General features: G+C 39.4%; 1 protein-coding gene across 3 annotated transcripts in view; it reads right to left on the reverse strand.

Annotated features, from left to right (window-relative positions):
• Positions 1–12,383, reverse strand: part of gtf2h1 (general transcription factor IIH, polypeptide 1) — a 79,631-nt gene that overhangs the window by 48,523 nt on the left and 18,725 nt on the right. For all 3 annotated transcript variants that reach the window (XM_073049291.1, XM_073049288.1, XM_073049289.1), the window contains 6 exons: positions 11,569–11,770; positions 10,193–10,355; positions 9,616–9,709; positions 9,286–9,435; positions 8,394–8,473; positions 2,046–2,167 (listed from right to left, as the gene is read on the reverse strand). In XM_073049291.1, the coding sequence (XP_072905392.1) occupies positions 2,046–2,167; positions 8,394–8,473; positions 9,286–9,435; positions 9,616–9,709; positions 10,193–10,355; positions 11,569–11,770 (811 nt within the window). The remainder of the gene's footprint in view (positions 1–2,045; positions 2,168–8,393; positions 8,474–9,285; positions 9,436–9,615; positions 9,710–10,192; positions 10,356–11,568; positions 11,771–12,383) is intronic.

Genomic DNA, 12,383 nt, shown 5'->3' on the forward strand with positions numbered 1-12,383 from the left:
TGGAGGCTAGAGTCAGGAACATTTGTTAGGTTTGTAGCCAGAACCAGGGTCTGGAGTGCTTGCATATTTCCCGCTCCTTTTAAACTAACCAAGTTCTCTGGAAAATTCATTATATCACCGTGTGACATGTAAAAAAAAGTGAAATGAAAGCATATTTGGGCATTAATGAGTAACATCCAATAGTCCAGACATAGGGTAATTTATTGTTAAAGCACTCCTCAATGCTTCAACAGCTAATAATTAAACATTAACAAATTCAGCTCCCGTAACACATTAATGTGTTTCAATGTTGCTGTTGCATACATTAAACCAATGCTTAAATGAGCTGGATATCAACTAATGCAAAGAAACAGTCCCATATTACATTCTCAATATCCAATTGTTCAATTTAGCTCAATGTAAACAGAAATAGAACTTTATATTTGGAAAGAAATATCGATGTACAGCGGGATCTTGGGGTGCACACAATAGTTTACAAGTGTGCAGGGTGGTAAAGACGACATTGGTATGTTTACCTTCATTAGTCTAAATATTGAGTATCAAAGGTGGCAAGTCATGCTACAGCTGTATAAAGTATTAATTAGACCTCATTTAGAGAACTATGCACAGTTCATTGGAGAGAATTTTGAAGTTGTTCAACAGGATGGTCCTGGATTAGAATCTACAAGGACAAGTTGAGCAAACTTGGATTGCTTTTGCTGAAGCACACGTTCCTGACAAATGATGTGATTGTACAGTGGATTCCGGTTAATTGGGACAGCAACTCATTTGGGACAACTCTTAAAGAACAAAAGCCAATCAAGAAAATAGGTAGGTTTCCCTTCATTTATTTAGGACACTAAATTGGGACAGGAGACTTGCCAAAAAGTTTCTAAATAGTATCAGTTGCATGCACTTGTGGGCCGTTGGACACAACATCATGCTTCGAGTAAACAGTTTTTAAATAGAGTAAGTTGAGCACATTTGCATTAAAAAACTGATTTTTGTCACTGATAGTTAGCAAGAAATAAATAGTAAGACAAGTTAGAACTATTTTGCTCACTGAGATTTAAAGCATTCAGGCTTGGAGATACCAGCAATGGCCAGGAGTGAAAATGAAATGATTTCACTACATCAATAAGTTAGAAACTACGAAAAATTTGAGGGTATCGAAATGTTACAATCTTGTATGTTACAATGAAAATGAAGATTTGGAGGACACAATCGTCAAGAGCATTATAGGAAGGCAGTCTATATTCTGCACTAAACGGCTTCGCTCATTCTGTTCATTTACAGTCAAAAGAACACAACGCAGATGGATTTCTTTGTCGATAAGTATTAGGAACTAATACAGTTTTGTAGTACTGTAGTAGTAATGGTAGTTCTCTACTTTGTTCTTTATTTCATTTCGATACATTATTTGTTACTCAACTTTTTTATACTTTCTTAACTATTTCCATGAAACTTCGGCTAATTGGGCCAAAATGACCTAGTCTCAATGTGTCCCAAGTAATTGGAACATACTGTATATGAAATTATGAGAAGCAAAGTAATTTTCTCAGGTTGGAGATACAAGGAGGCACAAGTTGCAAGTAAGAGGAAAAGTTAAAAGATTTACAAGTTTTTTTTAGCAAAAAGCGTGAGATATCTTGTAGAAGCAAAGACAATAACAACGTTTAAGAGACACTACATGATTAGTTGGGGAATTGAGAGATACAAACCATGTGAAGGAAGATAGGATTATTTTAGATCGGCATTATGCTTGGTGCAGGCATAGTGGGCCAAAAGGCTGCACTGAAACTAGAAAATGCAGCTGTGGATGGTAGTTATTCATGCTTGGTGACAAACAGATTTATTATCACTGACCTTGTCTTTTATTTTCATGTTTGTACTTTGAACTACATGGTTGGCATGAAAAGTACTCTATAAAAGTTATTATTATATATTGTGATTTCATTTCAGCTCATCAAACTTCAGCTAGGCTGGGGTGGGCAGAAATTATGTGGAAAAGTGGGACAGACATTTAAGGTCAGAGTTGGAATTAAAGAAATATTTTTGATACTTACTGCTTACGAAGGACGGCTGCCAGCACCATGGCGCTATGATGATTGAAGCGACGGATTATAGCAGCGTTGCTGCTCTCCTTATTGGATTTAGAGGACAACTGTGCAGATGAAGATCCATAACCCTGTGAACAACAATTTTGGATGTATAGTCTTTTTTTTGGCTTCTGTCTAATTTAAACTTATCTATACCCAGATAAAATTCTCTCCCAACCCCACATAAAATTAACCACTCATGAGAAAACATATGTATGACATCTCGTGCATTACCCAAGCTAATCTTGCGAAAACACAGGCATAATTCCTTCCCAGATACCACACTGCTGTAAAAGTGCTCAAGGCCAAACATAAACGCAGCTGCCAATGGATTGCAAAATTTCTGACAAATTTCAGCATGGTGGAGCATTGGCAGAAGTTAATTAAACTATTGTTCTAAGCTATTGTAAGATATTAAATCTATTTCATGTGGGATCAAATTCCTAGAGCAACAATACGCTGAGAACATGTGTGAGTGACAAATCAGTCTATAAAATGATCTCTCACATACCAACATAATAGGAAGCTGTTTTGCAATCCCCACAGATCAAACTCATCAAGCTAGGACTGTTTACTTAAACGAGGACTTGGACTACGGACTTGCTTTTCCCCCCAGTCTTATGATTTCACCCAATCTTTCTCTTTTTTTTGTGTAGGGAAGAGGGATTTGGGGGTGAGTCAATGTGCCCATTTTTGTTTATTTTTTTGCATGGGGAGGAGGGATTTGGAGGTTGATGAGCGTGCTACCTTTCTTTTCTTTCTTGTTTTCAAGGCTATCTGAACTTCAGAGTTGTATACTTTGATAATAAATTAACCTTTGAACTTTAAATTTCATTACTCTTTTGGACAATTAGCTTTTCCCTTTCAAGGAAGGCTTGACCTACACAAAAGGGACAGTTTGCACTTGAACTGGAGGGGGATTAATTTTCTAATGGGAAGATTTACTAGTACTGCATGGGGGAGGGTTAAACTAGAGTTGCAGGGGGATGGAAACCAGAGTGCCAGAACAGATAATGTTGAGATTGTGGAGGCAGATATTGTTAAGATCTCAGACAAAGTTAGGAATCAAAAGGTTGAGCACGGTGTGACTAATGTTTTGAGCAAGAAATATTATAGATAAGGCAGATGAGCTCAGGGCATGGATCAACACATGGAATTATGATATTGTAACCATTAATAAGACTTGGTTGCAGGAGGGATAGGACTGGCAACTCTAAATGCCAGGGTTCCATTGTTGTAGATACAACAGAACAGGAGAGATTAAAGGAAGAGGAGTGGCATTACTAGTCAGGAAAATGTCATGGTAGTGCTTTTCTGGAGAACTTGTCCAGTGAGGATTTATGGATGGAATTGAAGAATAAGAAAGGTATGACCATGCGGGATTTAGCAAAATAAATATGTAGGGAGATCGAAGACTGCTGCACGAAACATAAGGTTATTACAGTAGATGGTTTAAGTTTCCACATATTAACTGGGAATCCTGTACTGTGGGATAGAGTTTGTCAAATGTGTTCAGGAAAGTTTCCTTAATCAGCACATAGAAGTTCCAACGACTGGTTGCGCAATATCCGATCTCTTATCAGTGAATGAGACAGGGCAGGTGACAGAAGTTTGTGTAAGGGAATACTTTGCATCTAGTAATCATAATGACAATAGTTTCAATGTAAATATGCAAAAAGATAGGTCTGGTCCAGCAGCTGAGATTCTAAATTGGAGAAAGACCAATTTTGATGGTATCAGAAAGGATCTGCAAGTATGGATTGGTACAAGCTGTTTACTGGCGAAGGTGTACTTGGTAAGTAGGAGGTGTTCAAAAGTGAAATTTTGAGAGTACAAAGCTTGTATTACCCTGTAAGAATAAAAGGTAAAGATAACTGGTTGAGGGAACCTTGGCTTTGAAGAGGTATTAAGAAAAAAAAGGAGGTGCATAGCAGGTATAGGCAGCTAGATACAAATGAGGTACTCATGGAGTATAAGAAGTGTAAGAGAACACTTAAGAAAGAAATCAGGAGAGCTGAAAGGCAGCATGAGGTTGCTCTAGCAGACAAGGTGAAGGAGAATCCTAAGGGATTCTACAGATATGTTAAGAGCAAAAGGATTGCAATAGACAAAAGTAGTCCCCTGGAAAATTAGAATGGTAATCATTGCATGAAGTCAAAAAAGATAGGGGACATCTTAAATGGGTCTTTTGCATCTGTATTTACTCAGGAGACAGATACAGGGATACAGAAGTGAGGCAAAGCAACAGTGAGCTCATGGACCCTATAAAATTGCACCAGAGGCATTTGCCGTATTGAGGCAAATTATGGTGAATAAATCCCCAAGGCCCGTCAAGGTGTTCCCTTGGACCCTGTGGTAGGCAAGTGCAGAAATCGCACTTTCCTCCCTAGAAGAGATATTTAAATCATCCTTAGAGACAGGTGAGGATAGCTAAAGTTGTTCCACTGTTTAAGAAAGGCTCCATAAATAAACCAGGAAACTGCTAGACCGGTGAATCTGACATCAGTAGTGGAAAAGTTATTGGAAGATATTCTAAGGGACTTGACATATGAGAATTTGGATAGACATGGACTGATTAGGGATAGTCAGCATGGCTTTGTGTGTCATAGGTTGTGTCTAAGCAAACTTGTAGAGTATTTTGGGGAAGTTACCAGGAAAGTTGATGAAGGCAATGCAGTGGATGTTATTTATATGGACTTCAGCAAGACATTTGACAAGGTTCCACATGTGAGGTAGATCAAGAAGGTTCAATCACTTGGCATTCAAGATGAAGTAGAAAATTGGATTAGACATTGGCTGTGTGAGAAAACTAGATGGTTGCCTCTCTGACTGGATGTGACTAGTGAATTGCCACAAGGATCAGTGCTGGGTCTGTTGTTGTTTGTCATCTCCAGCAATGGTTTGGATGATAATGTGGTTAACTAGATCTGCAAATTTATGGATGAGACCAAGATTGGAGGTGCAGTGGACAATGAGGAAGACTATCAGAGCTTGCAGCTGGATCTGGACCAGATGGAATCTAACGGAGATAAGAGGTGTTGTACTTCGGTAGGACCAACCAGGGTAGGTCTTATACAGTGCACAGCAGGGCATTGAGGAGTGCAGTAGAACAAAGGGATCTGGGAATACAGGTCCATAATTCATTGAAAGTGGTGGCACAGGTAGACAGGATTGTGAAAAAAGCTTTTGGCACTTTGGCCTTCATAAATCAAATTATTGACAGGAGATGGGATATTATGTTAAAGTTGTACAATATGCTGGTGAGGCCTAATTTGGAGTATCATGAGCAGTTTTGGTCACGTACCTACAGCAAAGATATAAATAAAGTTGGAAGAGTACAGAGAAAATTTACATGGACTTTGCTGGGTTTGGAGGACCTGAATTATAAGGAAAGATTAATAGAATAGGACTTTATTCCTTGGAAGTAGAAGATTGAGGGGAGATTTGATAGAGGTATACAAAATCAAGGGGTAATAGGTAGGGTAAAGGCAAGGAGATTTTTTCCACTGAAATTGGGTGAAACTACAACTGGAGGTCATGGGTTAAGGGTGAAGGTGAAAAGTTTAAGGAGGACAAAGGGAAACTTCTTCACTCACAGGGTCGTAAGCTGCCAGCACAAGTGGTACATGTGATTTCAACGTTTAAGAAAAGTTTGGATAGGTATATGGATGGCAGGAGTGTGGAGGGCTGTGGTCCAGGTACAGGGTGATGGGACAAGGCAGTTTAAATGGTTCTGCATGGACTAGTTGGGCCGAAGGGACTGTTTCTGTGCTATACTTTTCTATGACTCTAGAAAACTCTGATCTCAACTTTATTTCCCTGGTCATGGAGGGGTAGGAGAGGTTTATTGCCCTAAAATTCCTTGATGAGAAGGATGTAGAGTCAAACCTACTTCAGAAATTGAGAACATATAGATTTTCCTACTTTCAAATTGAGTCCAAGATAGAGACCAAAGTATAATGCCAGTACAGGACAACTCAACAATATAGACAATTGATAACCTCTAGAAGTAGATAAAACTAGCATAGTCTGATTAGAGATAGTCAGTGTGGCTTTGTTAGAGATAGGTCATACCTCACGAGACTGACTGAATTATTTGAGGATGTGACAAAGCACATTAATGAAGGTATAGCAGGGTATGTAGTGTATGTGAATTTTGGTAAGTAATTTGTCATATTCCCCATGATAATCTCATTCAAAATGTCAGGAGGCATGGGATCCAGGGAAACCTGGCTGTGCGGATTCAGAATTGGCTTGCCCACAGAACTGGGTAGTTGCAGATGGAGGGTTTTCCCCCTGGAGGTCAGTGACCACTGTTGTTCCACTGGTGCTCTGTTCTGTTCTGGATTGCATTTTTTAATAATGGCTTGGATGAAGTGGAAGGATGGGTTAATAAGTTTGCAGATGACATGATAGTTGGTGGAGTTGCACATAATATAGGAGGTTGCCATAGCCTACAATGGGACATTGATAGGCTGAAAATTCAACTCAGAAAAGTGTGAAGTAATTCACTTTGGAATGTTGTATCTGAAGGAGAATACAGGGTTAATAGCAGGATTCTTAGCAGTGTCGAGGAACACAGGGATCTTGGGGTTATTAGATCCATAACAGATCCTTCAAATTTGCCATGCAAGTTGCAAGGGTGATCAAGGTGTGTGTTGTATTGGCCTTCATTAGTTGGGGGCTGAGTTCAAGAGTTGCAAGGTAATGTTATAGCTCTATAAAACCTTGGTTAGGCCACACCTAGCGGATTGTGTACAGTTCTACTCACCATATTACAGGAGGGATGTGTAAACTTTAGTACGGGTGCAGAGGAGTTTTACCAGGACACTGCCTGGATTAGAAAGCATGTCTTATGAGGATAATTTGAGTGAGTTAGAGCTTTTTTCTTTGGAGCAAAGGAGAACGAGACATGGCTTGACAGGTGTACAAGATGATAAGAGGCATGGGTCCAGTAGACAGCCAGAGACTTTTTCCCAGGACAGAAATGGCTAACACTAGGGGGCAAAATTTTAAAGTAATTGGAGGAAAGCATGTCAGAGGCAAGACTTTTAAAAAAAACAGAGGGTGGTGGGTTCATAGAACACTCTGCTGAGGGTGGTGGTAGACGTGGATACATAAGGATCATTTAAGAAACTCATAGGTATGCACATGGAAGACCAAAAAACGGTGGTTCACGTAGACAGCAAGAGTTAGATTGATCTTGGTGTGTCATATATGTCAAACTCAAGGCCCGCGGGCCAAATCCGGCCCGCGGTGGAATTATCTTTGGCCCGCGAGGTAATATCTAATTACTATTAAAGCTGGCCCCAGTAATCGAAGCGCCTATGGCGTATGATATGGCTAATGCTGAGTTTATTCAGGTACCGGTTTTCAGGGTTTTTAGTGTTTATTCGGCAGTCTTCTTCATAAGAAACGGAATTTGTAAAGTGAAACACTTTGTAGTTATAGCAGAGACTGAGACACATGAGAGCAGGCTGAAAAAACAGAGGCAACGAAAGCTGCGTTCGCACGCGTCCAACTGATCTGGCCCGCATGAAGCTGCATTTTGACCGTGACCTAAAATGAGTTTGACACCCCTGGGTAGCTTATAAGGGTGGCACAACATTGTGCTGTAGTGTTCAATGTTCCATGTTAAAAGTAACTTGTGATTGCTGTACATAACAGAATACTTTGTGAAGATTATACATTAGTGATATTTCATATACAGTTCTGTACGCACAGTACTAAGCCTATATATAAGCCATACTTCTGGCAGTCAGCTGCTTTTATCAGGCTAATGGATAAACTATTTTCCATATCTATTTTATTGGAATGGTATTTGACCCTACCTTGACACTTTTTTTGGTTCACATTTTGATTCTTCTGTTCACTTGTTTCATTAAGCTTTTGTGTGGTGAAATAGCCAATCTTAATCCGGGTGCTACAATTTTACTTCCCTTTCCCACTGGGCCTTTGCTAATACCACATTCCACATACATCCACAACCCTGAAGTTTCATGTATGGAAAACAGGAATAAGGAAATATAGATGTGTCCTCTTACTCCTGAGATCACTCTTAAGTGATTGGCTCAAACTGCGTCACATTTTGGCTCTGTGCATCAAGATGGGTCTCATCATTTTGTCAGTCGTCATTGTCAAGATAGATGTAATTAATTACACGGCTGCTTCTGCATTTCCCCCACCTTGCTTTTTAGTTTATTACCAACTTGGGGGCTTACACACCAGCCAGTGCACCTGTTGAAAGTGATGAGTGCTCTATAAAATGTATGACTGTCAGCAGGATAAAATCTAGTGACAGGAAGCAATGCTCACCTCACCCAGTGATTTGTCCTCCAGCGATGTCAAGTCTACCAAAGGGTTGCTTACTCCCTGATTAACCAAAGTCTTCAAACCTGACCAAAGAAAATATTACACCATCTTATCTTAGATGCAGACTAAAAACTATGCAACACAAATAAAACCTGGTCTTGTAAAAGGGCAGCCACAAGAGTCAAGTACTTGCAGACTGATGAAAATTACTTTTATAAAAAAAAATCAAACTGGAGACAAAAGAGACTGCAGATGCTGAAATCTGGAACAAAACACAAATTGTTGGAGGAGCTCAGCAGCATCTACAGAAGGAAAGGGAAATGGACTGTGCAGATGAAGGGTCTCAACCCAAAATGCTAACTGCTCATTTTCCACTACAGATGCTGCCCAGCCCACTGAGTTATTCCAGCAATTAGATGTTATTACTCCTTTATTCAAACTCACATGCATGAGAAAGCATTACCATCAATATTTCTGTTAAAATACAGCAGCTCAGGGACACTAAAATCTAATAATTTTCAAGCAAGACGATAGATCTGCTGTAAAAATTAGGTTTAACCAAGCAGGAGTCAAATAATTGATTACAAGTAACCCAAGTAAAGATGATAACTGGATATAAATAGATCGGAGTCCAACATTTTATGGTAAAGAAATCATAAGGAGACTAGATCTTTATCTTTTAAACCTGTCAAAGAGACATATGCAAGAATGTTTTACAAAAGTGTATTTAACAGCCTGATAAAGGGTCTTATGACCCTTGGCAACATTCTACATATAATCATGGTATGAATTTTTCCTCACTATGACCAATTTTTCCCTACATATAGATATCCATATTTAGCCCTGTGTCATTATCTACTGAAATTTTTTCTTTGAACTTGAGTTTAAGGCCCACCTTTCTCATCAATCCGGGCACACTCAGAGAAGAGATCCTTCGAACCAGCATTGATCCTGTCTCTGTGGAAGTAGTGAGACTGAAAGAAGCATGTCCAGAATTCCTTCTCTGTCATACAGTGAGGTACATTCTCCATGTATTTTTGTTTCACTGTCAAATGAAATAACATATCTTTTATTTAAACCCTGTGCATGGGGATGAAAGCATGACTATCAAAATTCCAGTCAGAATGGATAACATCAATTGGAAATTGATTGCTTTGTATCCTAGAGATAGATGTTATAAAAATGTTATCCAATAACCCCTCACTTCTATTAATATAACATTTACCTGCAGGATATGTCCTGAATATTGACTCAATGATATCAGAAGTCAGGTTATACCGGAGACCATTACAGCCATCAGTCTGTGGTCGGATGTCCGCCTATGAAAATGGCAGAAAATAAATACTTAATTTAATACTGCAGTAAACATTCTCAAATGGTTATTCCAATTTCACCCTCCCAAAAAGAGGATCTACAAAAGTGAGAATTTGCATACTATAACACAATCAGCTCTCCAGCCTGATCACTCCCAAATACCCAGCTCATTCCAGCACTCATTGCAATATGTCACATGCCCAGGCCTGGCCTGGCTATATCTTTCAGATTCCAACCCTCAGCAAACACTACCTCACATTTACTCTCCTCCTTAACAAATGCCTTCCCCAAGAATTCTCCTGTTCCCTCACTACCATGCACCTCAACAGAAATTACCAAACCTATTCCTCCTTCCTCAGCACAAACGACACCTCTCCACTCCTTGCAAATACAGATATTCCCACCTTTTGCAGATACATACCAATATCAACAGGGAAAGAAAACTGACTAATAGCGTGTCTAACACTAAGCCAATAATGAATCCTCACCAGAAATGCAGCAGAAATTCCGATATCTTGCTTGTTGTTGGACAGAGAGTTATCTGCAGAATTTCCAGTCAGACGATTGGCCCAGAATTCTTCAGCACTGATTACCTGGCTCACAACTAAATCTTTATAGAGCTGAAAGAGAACTGGGTCTTCTTGGAGCATTCTAGAAGTGAAAGACATTATTAGTGCAGTGGGTTGTGGGGGATGCTAGAAAAGTGAAATGGTAATGTAGGAAACAATACAAAATGCGAAGGTTATTACCATCAGACGAGATCCTGGAGCCAATGTACATTCTCTTTCTTGTAATGATTGTGACAAAATGCCTTTCCATTTACCAGGGACACCGAAAACCAAAGTTAATGCTCTAGCAGAAATTAACTAATGTCTTACAGAGGGAGTTCATAACTGTAAGTTAACCAATGTCATTATTACATGATGTACCCAGGAAAGCCCAAGGTGTTTCTTCACCTTGTGCAGAGCATGGCTAGGATTCTAGACACTTCAGTAAGATGAGTTTGCCTAAACATTCATCAAAACCAGTTCACAAGGATAGTTTCAAGGAGAACACACTGGGAAAGAAAGTCATTAAGGAAGACTGGTTAGCTAAAACAGAGAAACCCTAACTGTTCCATTGATTAACAATGTCTCGCAGAAAAACAAACTGAATATTAGGTCAGCTGTTTGATGAAATTTGATTACACACTGTTTTATTAAACCAAGTCACCCCTCCCAAATGTCAGTTCGAAATAATGTCACACACACATTAAGAAAATTCTCCAACTCTCTTTAGAACCAGTAAGAGTTCAATTTTGATGAATTTAGGACTCCAGTTTTGATATAAAATGATATCAGTGAATTATTCAAGATCACACTGATGTTCCAGGAAATTTGCTACTTAATGTACTGGAACTTGCCAATTCTGATGTTAAGGCATCCGTCTGTAACATCGACTCAATTTTTTTCTCTCCAAAAATGCGACCTGATCTGCTGAGTATTTTGTATATTATTTTATTTCATTTTTTTCTAGGAAGCTCTGTGTCTCACAGTTCTAGCTTTCTCCCTATTTATTATACTTGTTTTATCTTCCTTTATATTCATCCAAGGAGATCAGCTATAATTAACAAATGTTGATTTCCCTCTCACAGCAAACCTCAAAGTAATTATGACAACTGGAAAACATTCCCTTCATCTTCTCCACCATTTACCCCCTCTGCAACTTAAAACATGCTCATTTTCACACTTTTCCAGATCTAATGTTCATTGACCTGAAATATTGCTTTGCTGTCTCTACCGATATACCTGTGCTGCCTGCCCTGCTGAGGATCCTCAGCCATTTGTTTTTATTTGGTACTTGAGCGTTTTTCCCCTCCTGGTACCTGTTTTTTTCCTCTAGTTCCTTGTTTGCTTTTTTCTTGAACTTTGGGAGTAACTGTTGGAGCAAGTCTTTAGCAGCATCTCTGTCTTTGGCTGCTGCGTTAGCACTGTTCTCATTGGTGAAATGGAAGATCGTTGTATCGCCTGTATGCAAGATCAACTGAAGTTGCACTTTAGCTTTACCTTCAGGGCTGATCTTCTGACCTGGAATTCAACCAACACAATATTCTCATTGCAGAAATTTTTATATCAATAGATTGAGCTGTTATAAAGCAAAGTGGAAGGAGCATCTGTACGTTAAATGTGATATATTTCCACACTTTGAAAAAAAATGCAGTTTTTGCAATGAAGGTGACTCAAAAATTTTCCATCTAGCACATAAAGATAAACTAGAATATCCTTGACACAGCAAGCTATCACATTCCTTTTAGTGGTTTCCTCCATCTCCTCACATTGGGAATAATTCACTTTCCTTCACCCAGAGGGATGAGGAGTGATTCCATCTGGCCTCTCTCATCTTCAGTATTCCAATCTCCTTTTGTCCTCAAATATATCCTAGGATGCCATCCTACCACCCCCCGCCCCGCTTTCACTTCATCCTAAGGATTTCTGCTTCTTTACTGTAGTACTGACCACCTCACCCTTCTCCCCTCTCCGAAGAGCTCACCCCATTCTGCAATTGTAACCTACAAGAACATTGTTACCTTCCTTTCACTACATCGACTCCCATCTCTTCCTCCTTACCTTCAGCCTCACCACAAACCTCTCCCCATCCCCATCTATATACACCTCTTCTTCTACCCCACAACCCACTGTC

Source organism: Hemitrygon akajei, chromosome 6 (genome assembly GCF_048418815.1).
Source record: "Hemitrygon akajei chromosome 6, sHemAka1.3, whole genome shotgun sequence".
NCBI lineage: Eukaryota > Metazoa > Chordata > Chondrichthyes > Myliobatiformes > Dasyatidae > Hemitrygon > Hemitrygon akajei.